We start from the raw sequence: 22880 nt of genomic DNA, 5'->3' as shown, positions 1-22880 counted from the left end.
GTATCGGAGACTGTTGAGACGCCCTATCGAAGCTAGTATATTTCAACACAACTCGCCATCGCCATTGAAACGCCCACACCCATCATACTCAAAGTTGGTATCCTGGATCATGATCGAGGTGAACGTGCACAGACTTACGCAGACTTTACAAACCTTGATCATGAAAATGACATGGAATGTGGTCACGCAGCATCTCAATTCAGTTCTTGGGCCACTTATGTCACTCAAAATCCAGGAAAGAGGAATCTATACCATTATCCTAGCCAGCCATGGACCATTCGTCAAGGTTGGCCTGTCTCATCGTATTAACGACACACAGGGTTCAACGGGAATACGCGATGCCACCAGTGGTTCCTGACTAAAAATCAAGTATAGCAGGGTACCCCTTGCGCTAGAAGCGAATCCCTCATGGTAAACACCAAATGTCCAGATTGTTTCTCTACTCAAGAGCTTCATGTCAATGTGAACCCATGCTTGGACAAGAACGTGCTGCGCGCTCTAACGTCAACGTCACCCTCCTGCACCGTTGACATGACGCTTCGTGACCTTCTCGTAACCGCAAGTAATATCACATACAACACTACCACCAAACAATCACAAGCTTTCTGCACAGCAGCAACACATTAGTCAATTAAAGCGCCCCTGCTACTACACCCCAAGGTATATACAACTTAAGCCTCAAACCTCTTGGCAACAGTCTTCCAGTTAATCACGTTCCAGATCGCCTCAAAGTACTCTGCCTTCCTGTTCTCATACTGCAAGTAGTACGCATGCTCCCACGCGTCAATGCCCAACAGGGGCACATAGTTACCAGTAACAGGGTCCTGGTTGGCACGGGTAATCAGCGCGAGCTTGCCGTTCGCAGCCTTATCCTTGGCCAACCACGCCCAACCCGAGCCCTGGATGCCGGCCAGCGCAGCATTCATCTGCTTGACGAAGCTCTCGAAAGAACCAAACTCGGTCGTGATGGCCTTGCCGAGAGCACCATCGGGTGAACCGCCACCCTCGCGCGAGGCGGGGGCCAGGTTCTCCCAGAACAAGGTGTGGTTGAGGTGGCCGCCGCCGTGGAAGTTGAGGAGAGGGGCGACCGAGGCGGCCTTGGTGAAGTCACCCTTGGACTCGGCCTCGGCAATGGTGGTCAGGGCCGAATTGAGGCCGTTGACGTAGGTCTGATGGTGCTTGGAGTGGTGGAGCTCCATGATCTTGGAGGAGATGTAGGGCTCAAGAGCGCCGTAGTCGTCTAGGGAAAGGAGAGTGAGTTAGCTTGGGGGGTTTTTCCTCAAAGCCGAAGCGGAGGGAGGATAGACTGAAATGAGGAGCGGGCATTGCAAAGCGAGCGAATGTTGGAGGAAAGAACTTACACTGAAGGTCGGGAAGAGTGGCCTTGCCGCGGACAAAGGTAGCGGCGGGCTTAACGGCGCTGGCGGCGCGCAGAGCGCTGCGGGCGACCGGAGTAGCGCGGAAGAGGGATGCGGACATTGTGACGGCTTGTTTATCGAGAGAAAGACTAGTAATTAGGTGAAGTGGTTAGGTCTTGAAGTGCGAGAAGAGGAAAATTAGATGATCAATGGGACGGCGGCTACCTCAGAGTAAGTGAATTGGCCGACTGATTGCGACTATCGGAAATGTCTCTTTCCATTTACTTATCTAATAAGCTCGGATGATGATGGAAGCTCCATGGAAACCGTTCCAACTAATTCCGTCATAGCCCCACCCCGCCGAGGGGAAGAGGTGGGTACCTCTATGGCTCGTGTGGCTGAAAGTGGAACAAGGAGCCGTCTCTGAGTGGTGAGTAAGCCACAGTGTTAATTGCGGTCTCTTGGCATGGCGGCGCTCTTCCTCTGTCGCGTCTCCCACTTCCAGAGCGCGTCTCCCCAGAACCTTGATTGATCTCGAAATCCTGGCGAAAACTTGGTTTGGGTCAGTTGTCCAACTCAACACTGTCCAACTCATCTCCAAACGCCAGGCTGGTCCAATTGAAGCTACCAAAATCACCACCATGTCATATTACGATATCGATGCGATCCTGACTGACGCAGAGGTACCCTCCATCTCCCTCCCCCACCATATCATCACCCAACGCCAAAACACCAACTAACCCGACGATCCTCCCCAGAAAATTCCTTGTACCTTTCAAATCGACGTCCCCGACCTTGGCTATCTCGACAACCAACCGGGGCACACCCTTAAGTCCGGCTCGCGCGTCGCTCTCCCCATCTGGCTGGCTGAAATGCTCGCCATCGCTAATACGGGCGCCGTCGACATGGACGACCCATCACAGTCCAGCAAATCCTTCATCACCTTCGACCTGCCCCCGGCACTGGGTAACGACGTTGTCCAAGCTTTGAAAGCCGACCCGCGCTCCGTGCCGCTGCGCGATCAGAGCGCCCACTTCTACGCCCTCGCCACGCACATGATGGAGTTGTCAGAGGAGCCGGAGCTGAGCGCAGTGTTAAGGAAAACGTTTGTCTCGAGGGCGGCGGAGATTGCGTTGCATGCTAGGAAGGTGGGTGGGGGCGGAAGTTCGTATCATGGTCGAGATGGCGGAGGAGCCGGAGGAAAGGGCAAGGGGAAGGCGACGAAGGACGATAATGCCAGCAATTTGGGCGTGGGAGGCGCTGGTGAGGACTTTTTGAGAGGGTTGGATGAGTGGGAGAGGAAGCTGTTTAGGAGTGCACATGATGGGACGAAGGCGAGCAAGGAGTGGATGGAGAATGTCAAGAAGAGGTGAGTGGAGTGGTACTGTTGGAGCGTTGTTGCTACCGCTGGCGCCCGATCGGTCTTTACCTCGCAACGAACCAGCGCTTCGGTTCAAGCATCCTCCATGATTCTCGGACTGCGCTCGATGCAGTATATAACAACAGGCCACCGGCGACCTCCCAAGTTCATTTACCATGACGAAGCTGTGGATCAGTCATTATCACGGCTCGAGAGCATCGGGATACCACGAAGGAGACAGGATTCTTGGGGGTTTAGTTGTGTCACCCTCCCCTGGAAGTATGGCGGACTTGGACTGCTATCGCCGGATGAGTATCCTACGCATCGCTGATCTTCACAGAGTTGTGCTGTCAGCGGCACAGCAGACCATCTGGCCTAATAATGAGGAAGACTCATGAGATATTAAGAGGACATGAGGTTCGGCACTCTCTGTTAACTCGGACTTCGTCAATTGGTGGGTGACTAGCGAGCGACATCGGATCCTTCATTTGGGTATACCACTATTTCGTCCATCACGGTCTATGGAATATTTAACAAGATAGCCGAAGCTCAAATTGGCTTGGCCGACGACTAGCCACCACCCTCACCCGCGGGACACTCTGGAGCGATCAACATGCCTCTCCTCCTTCTTAGACTCAGTTGCAGCAGACATGGCCCTTCTCACACGCCTCTTCTCCCGATTTTTCCTCCTCTCCTCACGGCTCAGCCTATTCTCCCCGTCCTTTTTGGCACGGCGGTTGAGACTCATAAGCATACCAACCTCGCCGTCAACCTCGTCAACATCTTCAGGCTCGACAGACACAGGCACAGGTTCAGAACGGCCAAAGATCTTGCTCAAAAGACTACCCAGTCCGAGCCCCTGTCCCTTTTCTGTTGCTGCATCCGGGTGGGAAGAGCCGGTGGGCACAGTGCCGTTGGATGCGGCAGCGGGAAGGACAGTACTATTCGAGCTGCGGCCAGCGAGAGGACCAGGGATGGTGGGCGTGTTGTGGTGATTGAAGATCTTGTGAAGGAGATCGCCAAGTCCAAGGGATCCGTGGTCTCCTTTGGTTGCCGCGTCTGGATGGGAGGCACCGCCAAGGATAGTGCCGTTGGAAACACCAGCAGGGGTTACGGTGCTATTTGAGGCCCGGATATTGAGAGTAATGGCGGTGGACGTATCATGGCGGCCGAAGAGGTTATGCAACAGACCACCTAGGCCAAGCCCCCCTTCCTTTTTGTCCGTCGAGTCAGGATGGGAGGAGCCAACAGTGCCATTGGAAGCCGGAGCGGAAGCAGGAGCGGTGAAGTTCGAGCTGCGGGCTTTGAGAACCGCGCTACCGGATGGCGCATCTTCTGTGATGAGGGAGGGGGTCGTCAGTGCTTAGAGCTTCCGGTATCTTGAGCTTGGTACTCGAGACTTACTCAGCGATCGCAAGGTGTAAAGGAGATCTTCAACATGAAAGGCAGAGACTATGTTGCAGGCAAGGAGAATGGTAATAGTGAAGTTGGCGAAGAAGCGGAGAGAGAGCGGATGACGCATGGCTCCTGATTGGGCTTGTACTCGCAGAAACAGGTGAGTCTAGCAAGCGAGGGCCGATGCGGAGATGGGTGTATGCTACGCCTAGAAAGAAAATAACAGCGGTCGGAAACCAGCCCGAGAGAGAACGAATGAAAGAATAAGAGAAGTTGAGAAAGACGACAATGACAAGTACAACATCAATGACGATTATAAGTTATTGCAGCAGTATATATGCCTTTCTTCCCCTTGATCGGTCTCTCCAACCCCATCAACAAGTCTAACAGGCGCGGCCCCGGCATCACGAACGGTCATAGGATCCTCTAGCTCCAGTCCCAGCCTTACCCTTTTGCCCCGTTTTCGACTCGCTCGAATGCCTCGCTGCCGTGCTCACCATTGACACGCGTTGACGTGGACAATTTTGCCGCCGGGCGTCCCAAATTTGGGTTAGTACAAGTCCCGACGATTCGGGAGCTAAAAGTTTGACAGGGGCTGAAGACCATTAGGTCGGTATCGGGGACCACAGTGATTCCAACAAGCGCGATCAATACTGAGCCGGTGTTTCTAATACTGTACATATCGACCTGTTGAGCAGGCCTTAGCGCATCCATGCTCCTGGAAGGACTTTGCACGAGAAGCCTGAACATCATGAAAGACCTCGGGTGAAAATGTGTGAAGCCTGAAAAGCTCAGTGCTGAAGAATGACCTAAAAAAAACAAATATGAGAAAACGCGTACCACTGATCAGTGGCCCCGGTTCAAAAATTCCCTACGTCTCACTGGAAGACATCATAGGCATTCAGTTACTGTTTTTAGGCCTCAAACCAGAGCTGGAAGTGTTCCAGAAACCAAAAGACGCCCATGGGGCTCATAAGGGCGACCTGCCTCCCTTGTATCTGTAATCATGTGTTTTCCGTCAAATCCAAAACCTCCAGACGAAATCAAGCAGGAGCTGTCAGATTTGATCCACTACAAAAGGTATGAAGGCGCTTACACAGATCGGACTAGCAGGTACGCTGACCAACCAGATGTTGAGATGCCTCCGATTTGGGAAATGAGAAGGAGTCGTGTGTTGGGCAGAGAGCGATGATTCGATGGTAAAGCGGTGTGGATATGTCCGGTTTTTTCTTGGGCATGTATGTGCCGAAAACAAGTCAGCGTTAGGGAATGCAACAAGCGCCATGCAAAGATCCGGGCCCACTCGAGAGAAGATCATATTGTGAAAAAAAAAAAAAAAAAAAAAAAAAAAGACCTTTCACGATGCTGATATTGGTTATATCGAGCAGGTTTCTCACGTTTGTTTTGCAGTGTCCAGCTTCACCCAGCTGCTGTGGGCTGTGTTCTGCCTTCATGGGTACTAGTTTTGCTGCTGCTATCAACAACCAATCAGGGCCGCTGGTCTAGTGGTATGATTCTCGCTTAGGGTTCATCCTGAGCATTCTTGCGAGAGGTCCCGGGTTCAATCCCCGGGTGGCCCCATTCTCTTTTTCATTTTTTTGCAGGTCATTCTGTTCTCGCAATGCTTCAACACAACTGTTTCCAACTCTCTTTCTTCTTCCTCTTCTTCTTCTTCTTCTTCTTCTTGTTCTTCTTCTTATTTTTCTTCATCATTATTTTTTTTTTCCTTTGTAGGAGCAATTACGATCGATAATGAGGTAACACGGCTCAACCACTACGACATTGATTGCATCGTAGCAAATTCCAATCCGTTTTGCTTGTAGCGCAAGAACACTGCGTTGCCGCCCCAGATGTTTTGTGATGATCGAAGATCAAATCAGTTTGAAACATGGTTGTATGAGCCTAACAACGTAAACTCTGAGAGAGGCCACGGAAATTGTTCGAGTTTCCTGCTCGCCTAGCACATTTGCATTCTATCTCGAAAGAGGCAGTGAATGTCATAAAAACGAAGAGCAGGCGCAAAAAGACAAGTGGTAAGAAGTAGTTGGCTGGATGTCAAAAAGGAAAACTGTTATAACAAGAGGTACTAGGGAATGCAAGGTGTGAGGAAAAAAAAAAAAAAAAAGACCCGTAGCTGCTGACCGCCCCTTCTATTGCTTCCTCCATTCTCCCATCCGGCGACTCTGATAATATCCCGATATCCACGGAAGGGAAGGGATGACTTGCACTGATCGACAGGTACAGGACAATGGTGCACGTACAGAGGAACCATAGAAGTTGCACGCTGAATAACTTGGGAATGCTACCAGAGCTCCAGTGATTCCGGGACATTGTGGCGCGCAGACACTGACAGTTACCATTTTGTCTATTGTGGGATTGACTGTTGAAAGGAAGCGCAAGACATTTCCATGATTTGAAACTCAAGCATGTGAAATGCGATGGGACTCTAACTGAGCTGCGGCATGATTTAGTCACTTGCTGATAGTGGGGTAACAAACTCACAGCTCTGGACGGTTCATGGCCCAACGGAACCATCCACCTCTCTCTCCCACCCAGTCCTGTCGAAACAACAACACAACATCACATGCGCGGACCCGAATACGACACAATTCCTTTGCTAGCAGTGCTGAGTACGTACATGGAAAATATATGTACCACCCTGCGAGACGACTTCTTCGGCGCATCTCAGCCTCATGCACTGCTCTGCTGCGTCTGAGGTTGATCGACGATGTTGAGATATCGTCAACGCCTTCCAGGATTCCATGCCATTCACATTCAGATCTTCAACCACGTTGACTCTTCCAGGCGTCCTATTCGCCAAAAAAGGCATCAAGATTGTGGCGTTTCGGGAGGCAGGTACCAATGGCGTATATCTTGGCTTTCTTCTTGGCGCTTTGCTTCTTGGCATCTCTTTCTTCAACGCCGGGAGTTCGAGTCACTGACCCACGTGTGTCGACGGCGAGCGTTGATTTCTTCATTCTCGACATGCCAACGCCACTCTGCCGACCCATTGGCAATATATAAGCATTCAGCTCTTCGCCCTTGGCTTTTCTTGGCTGCTTCGGCCAAGACCTCTTCTTTTACTCTTGTTATTGTCGTTGGACCTTTCTTCCTCGGGGTAGTTCCTCTTCTGGCCCAAGCCAACCCGCATTGGAGATATGGGATGGACGTGTTGTATGTTGGACGAGGTGATTTGCTGGAATCACTACTTTTATGGGATGATCTCGAGCTTGGAGAGTGTTTGACCATGGCGGACTTGTTCAATCACGGCGGGACTATGTTCGTTATGTGTGGATATCGACTTCTGTCTGGTTCATCCAGAAGCTCTGAAAGTGGGAGACACTCGAGGAGAACTCAACGCCGAGCTCAAGAAACTTGACCGAGTGGTCAATATCTTGAGCTTCAAGGCCAGATATACCTACGGTGGATATACCTGCAGTCTTCCCAATGGGGCAGACCTCAGGTGACACGTCTGCGAGGAAGCCCCCCAAGCGTTCAAAACGAGACAAGCAGTAAGTATCATTGTCCAATCTTCTTTCCAAACCCCTTTCGGCTGTTCACAGGAATTGCACTCACTGCCACATCACTGTCACGCGCCTTCAGCCCTCAATGATTCAAGGGTTTCCATGCAATCATGTTCGTTGCAGAAGCGAAGCACGTTCACCATCCCACGCTTCTTGACGTCCAATGTTACTTCCAGCCTTCTCTGGAGGAGTCGATCGAGATGTTGGTGGGTGAACGGTACCTGACCTACCAATCCTTCTCTTCCTATTCCTTTTCCCCTGGACTCCACTTCCCCAAGGGTTCACGGTCTTGTCATTACGGTCTTGTTCGACAAAAGATCACTAGCATGATATGCACTCGCCACGCGCCGAGCACGCCCAGAACCGAAAACGATGAAGATTCCTCCACCACGGCGGGCATGCCCAGAAGCAGTTAACAACAGCGTTCGTACCACCACCACGGCCACCACCACTATTCTCACACCATCTCGTTCACCTCACCTCTTTGCCACACCGTTAATGTGTGTGGGGCAAGCGAATATGCAGCAGTTAGGTCCTTGGCTGGCGAACACCAAGAAACATTCACATCCTGAGATACCACACACGTGTGCCCGACCCTTGGATGGGATCGCCTCCCATACGCATTCCGTTGGTTTTCGACGGGACGTACCTGTTGCAACCTTGCTGCAGTACTCTATGCACGAACAATCCATCCCGCGCAGTCTTGTATATCCTACATATAGGACCCAACCATGGAAACCATCCGAGCCCAATCCTGTCTTCTCTTCAGCACCAAGCCGCTCACCAAACAAAAGAAAACAACCAGAGCAAGCTCAAGAGCTTCTCTTAGAGACGCTCGCGTGCCTTCCCTCACGCGACCAACTACCCTCTTTTCCTCATTGTTTTGGTTGAAGCAACATATCGTTCAAGATGGTTCTCCATCAGTTCGATTATCTCCTTGCCATCGGCACCATCTTTGCTGCCCTTGATGCTTGGAACATTGGTATGTCAAATAACACCACCTGGCCCATATTCAACCAAGCCCTTGCAACATTCACTGACAACCATTCCCTTCCACAACAGGAGCCAACGATGTTGCCAACTCCTGGGCCACCTCGGTCGCCGCCCGCTCCGTCACCTACCTCCAAGCCATGATCCTTGGCTCCATCATGGAATTCGCCGGTTCTGTTGGCGTGGGTGCCCGCGTAGCCGACACCATCCGCACTAAAGTCGTCGACACCACTCTCTTTGCCGATGACCCGGCCCTCCTGATGCTGGGCATGGTCTGCGCCGTCGTTGCCTCCTCCATCTACCTCACCATGGCCACCCGCTTCGGCCTACCCGTCTCTACCACACACTCCATCATGGGTGGTGTCATCGGCATGGGCATCGCGGCTGTCGGTGCCGACGGCGTCCAATGGGTCGGCTCGAGCATCAACGATGGCGTGGTATCGGTCTTCCTGGCCTGGGTCATCGCGCCCGGCCTCGCCGGCGCCTTCGCGTCCATCATCTTCCTCGTCACCAAGTACGGCGTGCTGCTCCGTTCGAACCCGGTCTACAAGGCTTTCGTTATGGTGCCCATCTATTTTGGTATCACCGCGGCGCTGCTCTGCATGCTCCTGCTGTGGAAGGGCGGCAGCTACAAGGTGACGTTAACCAACCCGGAGATTGCGGGCACCATCATCGGTGTCGGCGCCGCCTGGGCCTTGCTAGTCACCATCTTTTTGATGCCTTGGCTTTACCGCATCGTCATCCTCGAGGACTGGCAGCTCCGTTTCTGGCACATCCCTCTCGGCCCCCTCCTTCTCCGTCGCGGAGAGGTGCCTCCCCCGCCTGCGGACGGCTCCGGTGTCGTCCAGGATTTCTATGCCGGTCGCTTGACAAAGGAGCAACTCGCCGCCCGCCGCGCCGCTCAAAACGGTGACTCGGAAATGGCCGCCGGTGCCGTCACATCCTCCACCTCCAACCCCTCGGCTCCCACCGACGGCGAAAAGGGGGCCACCATCACCAAGGACGACTCCTCCTACTCGCACGACCATTCTGAGCCCGCCCAAGCCGCCCAACCCCAAATCAAGACCATGGTCGGCCCTCGCCCTGCTGGTCCCTGGCACTCGGGCGCCGTTCTCTTCTGGTACGTCAAGTGGGCCTTGTTCCGCGGCGTCGACCAAGACGTCCTCTCCTCGCAGCAAGAAAAATCCGTCATCTCGTCCGACGTTGAAGAACTCCACGCGCACGCGACGCACTACGACAACAAGACCGAGTACATGTACTCCTTTTTGCAAATCATGACGGCAGCCGCCGCCTCTTTCACGCACGGCGCCAACGACATTGCCAACGCGATTGGCCCTTATGCGACTGTTTTCCAGCTCTGGAAGGACGGCGCGCTTCCCGAGAAGGGCAAGGCGGATGTTCCCGTGTGGATTTTGGTGTTTGGTGCTTCCTGCTTGGTGATTGGCCTGTGGACGTATGGGTATAACATCATGAGGAACTTGGGCAACCGGATTACGTTGCAGAGTCCGAGCAGAGGGTTTTCGATGGAGTTGGGGAGCGCGGTGACGGTTATTTTGGCTACTCGGTTGAGTAAGTATTTGTTTTTCTTTCGTTTGATTCGAGACTGCCGATGCATGGGGCGAACTTGCTTGCTAACGACGATTGACTTACAGAGCTGCCTGTGTCGACTACGCAGTGTATTACGGGCGCTACTGTCGGTGTTGGTCTTTGCTCGGGCACGTGGAGGACCATCAACTGGCGCCTTGTGGCTTGGATCTACATGGGCTGGTTCATCACTCTGCCTGTTGCAGGCATCATTTCGGGATGTTTGATGGGTATCATTATCAATGCTCCTCGCTGGGGGTATAGTGGCTGAATGCACGCTGTGGGGTGGATGTCGGAATAGAGGTGCCGCTCGACAGAAAAAAGAGGAGTGGGTGTGACCAAGGATGGATGGAAAAGAATTGGAACTGTCCAGAATTTGTGTTCTATTCCTTCAAACCACGTCGCCGCAGGTGGTTACGTAGTAGATAGCTGTTGCTTGTTTTGTGCTATTTTGTGAGGCTGTTATACCCCAGGTAGTACGCTATTCTGAAATCCATATCAACCAAACGCTAATTGAGAACATGAACATGGCAAGCTCCTAGTGCTCTTCATCACCAATTTCTGTTCCTTGCCAGCTTTCAATCATCGATGTAATCATAATCTTAAAGCAGGAGCCTCCGGAGTGAAGGCCACCCGTAGGACTTGGGCGTGCTCTCATCGGATGGGGGAGTGCTGTCATCATAGCGCTTCGAGCCAAGCCTGGGAGGCAAGGATTTGATCCACAAAACCCTTTCCATACCCGGCTGTATCTCGCTCAACTTGCTGTTCAGACAATGGATTTCAGCCATAATGCGTGGACACGGGCACCTTCGTTGGAAGCCCAACAAATTTACTCGTTGGGAGTCATTCTTTTTCAAGAACGTCTCCTCCGGCCCCTTCCATGGTTCTTCCCTGAAAGCCGATGCGACCAGATAATCGAAGCCTCTCTCCCACAAGTGTTGCTCAGCCTGTTTCAGAAGCTGGCTTCCGACGCCCATTCGACGCACAGAAGCATGGACATGGATCACGATGTAAAGAACGTCGTCACAACGCTCTTCTTGGTCCCAGTCGTCCTTCAGGATGCCAATTGCAAAACCAACGATCCAGTCTTCTCCAGTTGCGAGCTTGGCGACGGCAACCCATAGCATCCCTTTTATAAGGCAAAGATTCAAGAGGTCTCCCTTATATGTCGTATGCCTGGCGCGCCACGGCAGCCATGTTCTCCATCTCACGGAGGTCCTCAAGTTCAGGGTAGAGGCAATTTGGACCTTCTTCAGATGAGGAAGATCTCGCGGCCGACCCAGGCGGATAGATATGTCCATGTCGATATGCTAGGGTTGAGGGGGGAGCAATTCATTGGCAAAGACGAAAGAAGATATGCTTGGAGGAGCGCGCGGACCGTCATCTTCGGGTCGAGGTTGCCGGATGCGGCGAGAGTGGATTTCGTCGACGTCAAATAACCCGGCGGAGGGATCCCTTGAAGGAAACCGGGGACAGTTAGACGTCGGAATCATGAGTCGTAGAGCCGGTCGTCGTGGTCGCTCCATTGGCGGCATACTGCAGTGTCGAGTATCGTCCACGGACAAGATATTAGGGTTTTCAGTGAATGTCTCTGCTGGGCGAGGGAAGGCTGGAAAGAAAGCACCGGAGATTATCGTGTCCAAGCCGGCTTAGGGGCAGAGACAAACAGAAGAGAGAACAGAAATTGGACGTTTGATGATGACGACGATGTGGGTAATGCCAGATAATGCTGATGACGATGACAATGGTGAGGGCGCAGAGTAGAGGAGCAACGTGGGAAAGACGGTAACTAGACATCGATCACTTGAAGCCGGAAGTAGAACCCTCACAACCACCCATGAAGGCTCACGGGAAGATGAGAAACGCAGCTGCCGGGGCGACTTTCAGGGCCAAGGCTGGAAGCATCAGAAAGAGCTCGGTGTTTACTTGGCGATTGGGGGAAGAACTGGTGTTGGTGAATGGTAAGAGGTTAGGGACATGAAGGGGATGTTGCTTCGGTGGCGAGGTATGTAGCATGCTGCTGTTTCCAAAGTCAAACCTGACCTAAGCTATCATACAACATCTCTCCTGGTGCACTTGAGGGTGAGGGAAACAGCATCACGGCGGCGGGTGGTTGTGGCTGCCTCGGTACTGGCAAACTCCTGCTTGGAGGTGCCGACTGCGGACAGCGAGAGATGATTGACTAAGTGGAAGGCATGGATGTTACCGTTTGCCTCAAAAAAACGGCAAAAGATGCGCTTGCATTCTGAGACTGAGGTTCAAGAGGAGTTGCTGCACCTGGCGTTGACGATGTTGATGTCAAGGTCGAAGACGGAAGGGAAGTCGAGGGCGCAGTGGTGCCGCCTGGTCGACAGCTGACAGCGTGAAGCCCACCGTAACATCGTGCACGAGCCACCTAAGAGTTCTGGGTGGAGCCAGCAGGGGAAATTGCACCCGTGCACAGACCCCTTCTTCCAGGGTATTTAACAGCAGCCCCCTCCCCTCATTCTTAGAATTTTCTTTCCTCTTTTTTTTCTTCATACTTACCTTGGTCGATTGCGCGGAGATCAAGAACACCGCGTAGTATGGCGGAGGGCCTGCATTGCACATCGTGGTGCCAGCCGCCATGAATTGTCCTTCGGGGCCGTTCCGGCCGTAATTTTTGATGTCAATCCATCATCCATTTCGGATATCTTTTTTCACTATGCTTGCTGCCTACGGGTGGTACCATGGAGAAGAAGCGATTCAAGTTCTTTCATGCTTGCTCATGAGGAGCTTGCTGTGATATGTTCGGTACTTGGCGTTTACATGAACAATTCGACAAACGCGCAGCCAGCTCGGCCCGCGCCACGGTCAAAACGAGCGCCATTTCACCAAAAAAGCGCAACAACCACGACTTGTTTCAAATATTTGTTCCGACCGCACCCAATACCAAGATGTTTTCATTTCCGTCAAAAGAGCGCCAGGCAGTCATCGTAATCAAGACAGTTGGAGCGTGTCCATGATCTGCAAGCCTGCCGCGAACTACCAACGTCAAGGACGGCCAAAAATTGTCCACTGGCTCCTAGAGACAAAAAGTAAATGGAATGGATGCTGCCAATTGAGGACGCCGTCTCATCATGTTCTCAACTACTTTAGCTGGCTGGCCGCCAGTCATCCGTATCGTTCGGGGGACGATATGCCGCCTGTGGTGAGCAGCTTTGAACCCCCTACACAACCTACCTTTCCTTTCCCTACCACCAACCTGGTCTCCGCGAATCGCTGCGCAGTTTGCCGCCTGTAGCCACGGGCTGGTTCACAAGGTTATTGGACACGGAGAAAATATCAGCATCGGCTTTGACCTGCCGCCGGGCACAAAGTATCGACAGGCGCGGCCATTTACATCATTTGTCGTTTTTAGGAAGTGTTTGCGCAGAAAGCGGATGTGTTTCGACCTGAGCGGCGCTTGGAGGCCTAAAAAGCTGCCAGGCTTGAACTGGAAACATGCGAGGAGAATTGAGCAGCTCTACGAAAGCTGGGAGAAGCAAGGACACTAGGAGAGATGGAAACTACGCTGATTTTTTGGGTCAGAGTGGATGGGAGGTGAGGGAGCGAGGGAGTCCCTGGGTGTGTTTATGGAGGGAGAGGGCGTTTGGAGCTTTAATTGAGGGTTGATGGTAAACTGGAAGAGCTCTTGCGATCGCTACAAAGGGAGCACCATGCGCATCATGGAATCGATTCTCGGACAGATGTCTTGCAACGTATGCACACCGGTCTTGCCTACCTACTATCAGTGGACTGACTCCGTACTATACACATCCGCAACAGAATGCCAGACTGGAACAAAGCGAAGAGACAGGTGTCGCGGTCGACTAGCAGCTAAACTCCCACTCAACGCCCTCCCACCCCTTCCTCTTCTTCAAAACCACCTCTCCACCCTCCAACCCCGGCAACGGCTTCGCCGTCTCGCCCCTCTTGGAGTCGCCCATCTTCAACTTACTTCTATCCAATCCCTCAATTTCAAACCCAATCGCCAACGCCGCCATCAGCGCCAAATTCTCGGTAAACGCAAAGTGTCTTCCCGGGCACATGTGCTTTCCACCACCAAAGGGGACAAAGGCCGCCTTCCTCTGCCTCTCCACCTTCGGACCCAGCTCCTCCCACATGAATCGACGGGGGTTGAACCCCTCAGCATCGGCGCCCCAGACGGAGGTGTTCCGGTGGACTACCTTGGCAGGCATCATGACATTGGTGTCAGCCTTCAGCAGATAGGAATTTCCCGAGACGGGGTCGGTGAGCAACGTATCCTTGAGCACGCGTCGGGCGGTAACGATCTGCGAGGCAAGCCGGATGGATTCCCGGAAGCAGGAGGCAAGGAGGGGGCACTTGGCGTCGAGGCCCGTGGCGGGGATGGTGATTGTTCTTGTTCCCATGTCCTCACCCGAAAGAGCTTTTTGACTGTTGCCAAAGACGGCCAGCAAAGCTTCGGCGCGAATTTGTTGTAAGAGATCAGGGCGCGTCCAGATTTCGGCGATGCACCAGAAGAGAGTGGATAGAACGTTGGTAGTGGCGACAAGGGTGATGGCTACTTCATTCTTGGCTAGTTCGTCATCGGGAAGATCGTATCTCTTTAGCAAACGAGTGCGAGCGCGGATGAAGTAGGAGGTGGACGGGTCAGTCTCGTAATGGCGCGCGCTGAAGTAGGAAAGAAGCGCAGATTGGACTTTGTTGCGGGCGAGATAGGCGCGGCGGGCGACGATGGATGGGAGGACCCCGAGGACCAAGGGGCCGAGGTGGGATTCGAAGTCCCTGTGATGTTTTGGTGGTGGTTAGCTTTGGCTAAGAGAAGGTAAGGGGAAGGTAACGTACCACTGGGCGTCAATGACTTGGTGGTCCTTGAACGGGTTGTGCTTCTCTCCCCACAATGCTTTTGATGTGGATCTGCTAAGAAGTGACTGAAGCCAGAGAAACATGTTGGGAATCTTGGTACCTTTCTTGGAATCCACATCATTCAAGGTATCGGCCATGGTCGCAAGAGTGGTGCTGGCCAACTTCTGAAGGTTGTCTCCCGAGAGCGCGGACTTGAAAACCTGTTCCATGTCGCCCATGATGTTTGGGTGCACGCCATCCTTTCCGAGGAGCTTGTCGACCGTGCCTTGTTTGACGCCAAAGATGCGCGGGACGAAGTCCACCATGAAAGACTGCGCGTCCATGTCCTTGGCCTTCAGAGCGGCCTGTTGTAGAGGCGCATCGAAGATAACGTAGAGTTTCTGATTACCGATGGGGAGAGTTGCGATGGGCAAATGGTACCGCGCGAACAGCTCGCTGAAGTAGTTGACTTGGTGGTTCAACAGACCAAAGAGGTGGCCAATTACTGGGAACCTGGGCTTGATGAGGGGTGGTTCGGACGGATCATGAGGTGGTGAGATGGTGAGGAGCAAGTACGACAACAGTACGGCGACGCCGCCGACGAGGAACTGGACTGGCGAAGTTTTGCTTTGAACCCAGATCATGGGAATAAGGCCCTTGATAGCGGCAATACCGGTGTCGAGGAGGCTTTCGATCTCAGCTACCGCGTCTGCCATGGTAGAGGGCATTGTGACAGTTGTTGTGGTGGCAGCCAGGTGATGCAGTTACAGGTCTGGGAACTCGAAGCCAGAACCAGCAGAGCGTCAAGAAATCGGATGTGCACAGTTCGGATGGTTTTGTGTTGTCCAAGGTACCGGTTTGTGGACGTTTGATGGAAGACTTGGGTGGGCCCGTTGTTGGCATTGTTCTCTTACCATTGTCGACACACGGAAATTTCGGTTTGTTTGTTTGCTCTCAACCATGGCGACGTATCAGACAAAGCTGCGGGACTAACCTGAGCTGCAAGGGCGCAACAGGTGGTAGATGATTGCGGACTTGCATTTCTGGTGACTACTAGTGCTTGATAGTCTCGAGATTGTTGACTGCTGGGCCGTGAGACTTGGCCGGGCATTGTTTCTATCTCCAACAGTCAGTCCGGGATTTTGGTGGTTGACTTGTGAAGGCTCGCACCTGACGTGCGTGTTCAGTTTCTGCAACGGCATGGTGCCTGCCGCTTCCTTCCGCTCGCTGCCGAGTCAAAGTGGCTGCATGATGCCCTGGTGCAGGACAGGAACTGTCCGATTGAAACCCTCACGGATACAGCTGAGACAGTGACCGAGTCCGTCCAGACCCTTAATTTGAGCTTATCGAGATGTCTCAACAACAGAAGGACTCAGTCAACGAGGGAAGTACTTGGAAATCTAGGTACTGTTAGGGTAAGCGTCACGATCAACAGTGGAAAGAGCAGCCACCAAGGTGCATAACTTCGCTGGTGTAAGTGTTAAGGGATACATCAGTCTGACTGCCAATTACTAACAAGGGGTACATTCCCGAGATGTCGATGCATCCAGCTCGCATCTGTTCTGGTGGATGCAAGACACGTCACACACCGAAGCTGCGACCTACCTACCTACCATCAGCAACGATGGAAAGTGCATTCAGCAGCCTCATACCTCTGAGATGGAAGCTGTCGCAAACTGACACCTTTTTCCAAGTCAGCTGAATTGTTCAACAGAGCCCCTCATTCCACCTGTCCTCGGCTACCTCTACTTAGTTCTCTGCAATCGCCAAGCATTCCCCTCCCCAAGGCAGACATCGTCACTAGAGGTATTTGGGCACCAGTTTGGCCTAGACGAGGCATGTCCAATGATTGTTGTTTACTGCGTATTCCCTACGCAGATCCAAAGCCACACGGTACGTATTCCAATGATAGCTTGCGAGACTGCTAGATAAGTTAAGTGCACATGCTAACCGGCGCCTTCTGTTGGGGCAAGGTCAGATTTCCATGGAACTTGGGGGTACGAGGCCTCTTGACCGAGACCAACGTGGAAAAATGGAAAGGCAAGGCACGAATGCGCCGAGCCGTAGCACAACGGGGAAACAACACCCAACCCTCTTCCTTAGCGAGACCAAGCCAACACCGGCCATCCAATCGTTCAGTTACATACATCTACGTTCTACATCAAGTACACTAGGACTGCAGCTCAGCTTTCGCAAGGCACATCACAGACATATCAACGTCACAGCCCGAAGCAGATGGTAGGTATATAAGCATCGCGAGTTCCTACGTGTAGTGCTTTTAACGTTGCCCGACGTCAACTGCCACTGTCACTCTCCCCGAACCTCCGAAGAAACACCTGACAGCGTAACATGCCACTGTAGCATCCGGGAACAAGCAGCCAACAACCCTGCTGCAACCACAGAAGAACCCCCCAACCTGGCCACATCCAACATTCATCTCGCTGTATCTGAAGCAGATGGATCAACATCAACAACCAACTCCCCCTCGTTACGATCAATACGTCGATCCCCTTCCCCCCACCGACGCTTGGGCTTGTTTTTTGTCCGCGAGATATTCACAGAGAAAAGCCTTGTACCAAGGTTTGACGGCAACAGAGAAGGAGCTGGTCCGGAAAGAACTCCGTCGTGTTCGCTACTTGAGGGAATACTTCGAGACCCAACGCCTGTCCCCCAAGCCCAACAGCGCTCCCTTGGTTGTCTTGCTCGATGATTCACGAAGGCGTTGGAAGGAACAAGCAATAAAAAATTCCAAGGCAGCACTAGCGGAATTGGCACAGCCAAATTGCTATCATAAGCCTCTTCTCCAGCGAAACCGTTCTCTTTTGCTTCAGGTTCAGCAATGGTCAACGCAGCCGGCCGAGAACCAGCAAAGGGAAGAAGAGCTGGACCCGGAAAATTACATCGATGGACTGGGTGCACCCGACGATAGCATCGACGACAATCCGAGCGATCCCAACTATGGCTACAATGGTTGGGTGATTGTGTACGAAAAGGGACAAGGCGGAATGACCCTCGACCATCCTCTCTGTCATGGCCAGTACCCCCATCAGAAGATCTCGGTTCAGAAGCTGCTTTATGACATAGCCAATACACCACTCAAGCGCTCGGAGGACAAGAACCAGTTACGCTACTTTCATCTCCAGGCGAACAACATGAAGTGGGTGGAAGATGCCATTGCAAGATACTACGGTGAAGCCTCGGGATTAGACCGTCAACGCAGCACAATCACACGTGAAAGGGGGATGTCCAAGCCCACAAATCGTTTGTCAAACACCGAGAAGTTATTGAAGCGCGAACTTTGGCATGGACAGGAACGCGGCGGTATCGGTACACATCTTCCACCTCATGCCCGCCAAATACGACCTCGTTGCGCTGTTGTCCCATCCGCGCCATGCGCCCCACGGACACATTCAACGTTGGGTTCGCCGACGAGTGCTACCACTAACACAAACGACGTGGTGCTCTTTATGCCATACCTACACTGGGAAATCGAGAAACGACTCACGAGAATGACGAATGTCATACGCAAGACACGTCAGCAGAAGGAGGAAACTTTTTACATGGAGCGTCTAAACAAGCGTCGAGGAACCTGGGATAGTGTCGTTGATAAGGTCATGACGGCACGTGTCCTTAGACAGGACAGCATACCCGACGACACATTTATCAGCGACAAATCCATGGATGATGCTCCTTCTTGGCGTCCCAGTAGCCGACTAGGCACTTATTTATGGCATGCAGCGAAGCTCTTTCAACTGATCGACGAGGCTGCCGACTGGCGGCTGATCAATGATCATCTTTATGGCGAGTCCTCCCTGCATCCGAGACGCACGCTCGAACAATACAGCAGCTGGACTGCAGATGATACAACCAAGCGAGACCGACAACAGGTGGTTTATCGTGGGACCTGGATGAAGAACGATTTGGAGTCAATTCCCAGGGTGGTAATGGTTGACCAACTGTGGATGTGGATCCTGGATGAAAGTAGGTTTCGCTACGCATGATATGTGTTTCCAAGCTAACCTCGTGGGCGACAGATACCATAATCACCGCATTTCCTCGGAGATGGGGCCGTAACAAACCTGATCCCTCTGCAGTCCATCGAGCAGTCCGGGACTACATGGCATCTGTCGATAAAGGCCAGATCAATTCGATTTACGATCTTGCTCTCATCATCGTTGATGAATGTTCCAAAGTCATCTTCGACAGGACCAAGCCTGATCTTCGGCCAGAGGTAGTGGACATATTCGGTTCCGCCATATCCAAGATTGTTCGTCTGATGTACCCCTTGTTACGTACGATGGCATTGCTAACACACGGGACCCTAGGCGGAAAAGAAGACGGAGTCATACGAGCGGTTCGGCCGTGACGTCAAGAGGATGAACACTCAGGATCCGCTCGAAACCTCCGAGGAGCTGCTTCGCAAGTCCCTCAACATCAAGTACGAATGGTCCGTCCTAATGGAAGCCCAGAGTGTCATCGACCAGCTACAAATTATGCAAGAGATATTCACACAGCAGATTACCATCATGACGGACTTTGAGAAGGTACTACGTGGCTTGGGTTCTGGGGTTCCGTCTTCTCAGTTGGACGGTCTGACCTCTACTCTTGAGCGTGCCAGCTCTCTGCTAACTGACATGAAATCGAATCGTGATGAACTCGCTGACCTTGAGAAGAGGCAAGCTAAGACACGGACCCAGATCCGGGAATTGCTTGACATGAAACAACAGCAGTCGGGAATCATCGAAGCCAAAGCGGGTATTCGACGAGCAGACGAGAGCGTCCTTCAAGGGAGGTCAATAGTAGTCTTCACTGTTGTGACCATCTTCTTTCTACCATTATCATTCTTCGCCACCATGTTCGGTATGAACGCACGGGAACTAAACGATGGACATATGGGAATCGGCACCCAGCTGCTGCTAATGCGTGAGTGAGTCCCATTATTTCTGGGTATTGATGGGTAGGCTAACCGATCTGAAGTCTTTCCCTCACTTGGCATTACAATTCTATCACTCGCGCTTGCTTTCAGTACTCGGGCTCGAAGCCTCATCTTCGGCGGCTGGCGGTCATTTGTGGGTGGACTACGGAAGCCAGTGGCATCTACTCATCAGTTGAAGGAAGCGTCGGCCCACACGATACGAAACTTTATGTTGGAGAAACTCAGGGAACGGGATGTGCAATATGGTGAGAGTCTGCAGGAGCTACCGATCCACGAGCATCGGGAAGCACCAACCGAAAAGAGGCCGGGAACTTGGGCATCTGGGAAGTTTAGCAGTGGTAGCTTGTCACATCTGTGGACTCGGAGGCGATCGCAGTAACAACTTGATTCAATGGTATCGATATGAGTAGTCATAATATGCATGCATTAACTCAAGAAGTGTTTCCGTTCGGGGCATTGCTGCCGGTGCCGTCTATCACCATTCGCATCACTTAGGGTATCCAGCCGTCCAACATTGTCCCCAAAATCACCATGATTCTCCCCCAACAAAGCAGGCAAACGCAGTCATGCCCATAAACTCCAAAGAAAACCACAACCAACCTCCCTTATCACCCAACAATGCCGCTCACAATCTCCAACAACTTCCCAGCAACCTCTTCGTGTGCGGTAATCACTCCCCAATTCCCATCCAGCTTCCTTCCCCGTCCATAATCAATCGGCCTCCCCCACAGATCCGTCACCTTCCCTTTCCCCGCCGTCGCCTCGACGTAAATCAGCTGTGCGCCCGCGTGGTCCCAAATATAGGTGGCCTTGGTCCTCGGCTTGGGTATGCGGACCTGCACGTGCGATGGCCCGCCAAGGATCATGGCTACGTATCGCATGTGTGACGAGTACAGCTCGGTGCCGGGGAATGAGTAATTGGGTACGCCGGCCAAGGTGGCGACGCGGGCGACGAGGGAGGAAGAGGTTGCGGGGGTGGAGAGGGAGTCGATGAAGTGGAGGTTGGACATGTCTGGTGGGTTGGTTTGGGGGTTTTCAGTGATGGAGGAGGACTTGGTGAGGGAAATCGCGGGGAGAAGATCCGTTTGGGAAGTCTGGTCGGCGATGGGCCGGATGGTAGCGCCTTGGGAGCGCACGGCACTGAGGAGGATGCCGTTTGTTGTTTGTTGTTGATCCTGATCTTGAGTGTCAGGGGATGGGGATGGGGTGCTATCCTCGGAGATTATGTACGTAGCTGTGCAAGCGGAAGAGGAAGAAGAAGATGGAGAGGAAGAGGGGAGAGTGATGCCTAGGTTGGGGCAGCCCAGAACGCCAACCACCTCCCTCCCGCCCTCAATCAAACACAGGCTCACAGCATACTGCTGCCCGCGCATGAACGCCGCCGTGCCGTCGATGGGATCCATAGCCCAGAAGCGGGCGGTGGGTGAGCCGGTGCCACGTCCACCTAGGTCGATGAGGGACAGCATCTCGGGAATGGTTTGCGGCAGTGCTGATGAGAGCGCTTCATCGCCTGACTCGGTGGAGGCGCAAGACCGAACCAAATCGAATACCTGCCTAGCCAGCACCGGATCCCCGCGCAAAGCATCGGCGTCCTCTTCGCCAATGAACCCGTCGGTCGGAAAGTGCGCGCGGATGGCGGCGGTGAGGAGCGCTTGCACGGCGAAGTCGGCGGCGGTCACGGGGGAGAAGTCGGGCTTGGAGATGGAAGCGACGCTGACGCGGCGGTCGGGGTGGTCGTCATGATCAAGTTGTGGTGTCGAGGTACCGGAAGTGGAGGTTGAAGATGTAGAAGTGGAAGAAGGGTTGAGGATGCCGGCGAGGACGCGGCGCGTGAGGAGGGAGGCGCGTTGCACGGCTAGTTCGGCAATGTGGCGCTCATGCTGGTATGATGGTTTGGAAGGGTTGGGGGTGGTGACTGTCATCTTGATCTTCTTAGGTTTTGGTTGTGACGAGGATGTGTCTGTGAGGTTGAGGTTGAGATGTCGGTGAGTGGAGCCGCACTGGAGAGGGAGGGGACAGTAACGAAGTTGACGTTGAAATAAGGTGTGTCTATGTGGAGTGCCGACGTCTTGGTGGTGGTGATCGTCGGCGGCAGGTGGAGGCTTGGTAGTTAGCCCCCCTTGTCGAGGTGGTGTATTACAATTCCGTGTATTAAGGTGTATATCAAGGTATGGCGGTGTAATAATAGGTTGGCGGTGGTTGCGATTGCTTTTTAGACGGTGTTGTGCTCTCAGGTAGGTGTGTTAGCGCGGTTGATACTGATTATCAAGTGCCGCGATGGGAAACTCTTTTTCGAAGATCTTGGCAATGGGAAGGTTTAAGAGTGAAATCATGGAGAGACTTGACAAACCCGAGGACTCCCATGCCAAAGCAAGCGCTTCGCCCCTTGTGGATGAAGCACCACGCCATGGTCGCTATCACCAGGATGGATGGGTGGATGGATGGATGGATGGATAGTTGGATGGGTCAGGGCTGTTCCATCTGGATTGGTGTGTTGTCCATGAACATGGATCTTGTGAGGAAGTTGTTTGATGAGAATATGCAAAAGTGACCTGGGATGATGATGGTCACGGCGAGGCAAATCTCTCTCCAAGGCACTTTTGAGACTTTGTGAGAGGCCTGTGGGGCTGTGACAGCTGTTAACGATAGTGCCGCGGCAAATTCGATGTCTCAATTGCAGCCACACCTGATAAGAAGGATGGCTGAGCAGGCAATGCGCGCAAATCCGGGGAGGCGCAAAGGGGCTTTTTCAGGTGAAGGTGGTCGTCAGGTGCCGTTGTGGTGGGGTCCCCTCGGGTCGGGTGTTCCTGGCTGCACTGCGATGTCCGGATGACGCCGACGTGCCGGGCTTCCAGGGGTGTGGGTGCGACCCTAGGGCATCTGACAGTGCTAAATGGCGTCTGTTT

General features: G+C 52.9%; 8 protein-coding genes and 1 non-coding gene across 11 annotated transcripts; 4 read left to right on the top strand and 5 right to left on the bottom strand.

Annotated features, from left to right (window-relative positions):
* Window positions 1-594: 594 nt before the first annotated feature.
* NCU09560 lies at window positions 595-1680 on the bottom strand. Of its 2 annotated transcripts, XM_011396998.1 has the most exons (3): window positions 1584-1680; window positions 1362-1507; window positions 596-1240 (listed from the first exon to the last, which is right to left on the bottom strand). In XM_011396998.1, the coding sequence occupies exons 1-3, from the start codon at window positions 1637-1639 to the stop codon at window positions 672-674; spliced, it is 771 nt and encodes a 256-aa protein (XP_011395300.1). In that variant the 5' UTR covers window positions 1640-1680; the 3' UTR covers window positions 596-671. The 2 variants fall into 2 exon arrangements, with proteins under 2 accessions (XP_011395301.1, XP_011395300.1); XM_011396999.1 differs by having other exon boundaries at window positions 595-1240; window positions 1362-1627.
* A 185-nt stretch (window positions 1681-1865) lies between these two features.
* On the top strand, window positions 1866-4439 carry NCU09561 (DNA replication complex GINS protein psf-3). Its single transcript, XM_954393.3, has 2 exons — window positions 1866-2041; window positions 2117-4439. Exons 1-2 carry the CDS (start codon window positions 2000-2002, stop codon window positions 2729-2731), a joined length of 657 nt encoding a protein of 218 aa, XP_959486.3. The 5' UTR covers window positions 1866-1999; the 3' UTR covers window positions 2732-4439.
* NCU09562 (hypothetical protein) lies at window positions 3141-4573 on the bottom strand. Its single transcript, XM_954394.2, has 2 exons — window positions 4123-4573; window positions 3141-4053 (listed from the first exon to the last, which is right to left on the bottom strand). The coding sequence occupies exons 1-2, from the start codon at window positions 4238-4240 to the stop codon at window positions 3302-3304; spliced, it is 870 nt and encodes a 289-aa protein (XP_959487.1). The 5' UTR covers window positions 4241-4573; the 3' UTR covers window positions 3141-3301.
* A 1031-nt stretch (window positions 4574-5604) lies between these two features.
* On the top strand, window positions 5605-5693 carry NCU15341. Its single transcript has one exon. It is a non-coding gene; the product is annotated as a tRNA-Pro (tRNA).
* A 1348-nt stretch (window positions 5694-7041) lies between these two features.
* Window positions 7042-11164, top strand: pho-4 (phosphorus-4). Of its 2 annotated transcripts, XM_011397001.1 has the most exons (4): window positions 7042-7625; window positions 7717-8619; window positions 8700-10196; window positions 10280-10732. In XM_011397001.1, exons 2-4 carry the CDS (start codon window positions 8547-8549, stop codon window positions 10480-10482), a joined length of 1773 nt encoding a protein of 590 aa, XP_011395303.1. In that variant the 5' UTR covers window positions 7042-7625; window positions 7717-8546; the 3' UTR covers window positions 10483-10732. The 2 variants fall into 2 exon arrangements, with proteins under 2 accessions (XP_011395303.1, XP_011395302.1); XM_011397000.1 differs by having other exon boundaries at window positions 7042-8619; window positions 10280-11164.
* NCU12035 (hypothetical protein) lies at window positions 10579-12040 on the bottom strand. Its single transcript, XM_011397027.1, has one exon. The coding sequence runs from the start codon at window positions 11510-11512 to the stop codon at window positions 10814-10816; it is 699 nt and encodes a 232-aa protein (XP_011395329.1). The 5' UTR covers window positions 11513-12040; the 3' UTR covers window positions 10579-10813.
* Window positions 12041-13886: 1846 nt separating this feature from the next.
* On the bottom strand, window positions 13887-16182 carry NCU09565 (hypothetical protein). Its single transcript, XM_954397.2, has 2 exons — window positions 15039-16182; window positions 13887-14978 (listed from the first exon to the last, which is right to left on the bottom strand). The coding sequence occupies exons 1-2, from the start codon at window positions 15764-15766 to the stop codon at window positions 14042-14044; spliced, it is 1665 nt and encodes a 554-aa protein (XP_959490.1). The 5' UTR covers window positions 15767-16182; the 3' UTR covers window positions 13887-14041.
* Window positions 16183-16828: 646 nt separating this feature from the next.
* Window positions 16829-21898, top strand: NCU09566 (hypothetical protein). The gene is made up of 5 exons (XM_954398.2): window positions 16829-16931; window positions 17017-19019; window positions 19073-19305; window positions 19364-19961; window positions 20016-21898. The coding sequence occupies exons 2-5, from the start codon at window positions 17495-17497 to the stop codon at window positions 20351-20353; spliced, it is 2694 nt and encodes an 897-aa protein (XP_959491.2). The 5' UTR covers window positions 16829-16931; window positions 17017-17494; the 3' UTR covers window positions 20354-21898.
* NCU09567 (myo-inositol-1(or 4)-monophosphatase) lies at window positions 20342-22570 on the bottom strand. The gene has a single exon (XM_954399.3). It carries the CDS (start codon window positions 21894-21896, stop codon window positions 20583-20585), a length of 1314 nt encoding a protein of 437 aa, XP_959492.2. The 5' UTR covers window positions 21897-22570; the 3' UTR covers window positions 20342-20582.
* Window positions 22571-22880: the final 310 nt, after the last annotated feature.

This window comes from Neurospora crassa, linkage group VII (genome assembly GCF_000182925.2).
Source record: "Neurospora crassa OR74A linkage group VII, whole genome shotgun sequence".
Taxonomy (NCBI): Eukaryota; Fungi; Ascomycota; class Sordariomycetes; order Sordariales; family Sordariaceae; genus Neurospora; species Neurospora crassa.
This window is presented reverse-complemented; position numbering and strand designations above follow the sequence as displayed.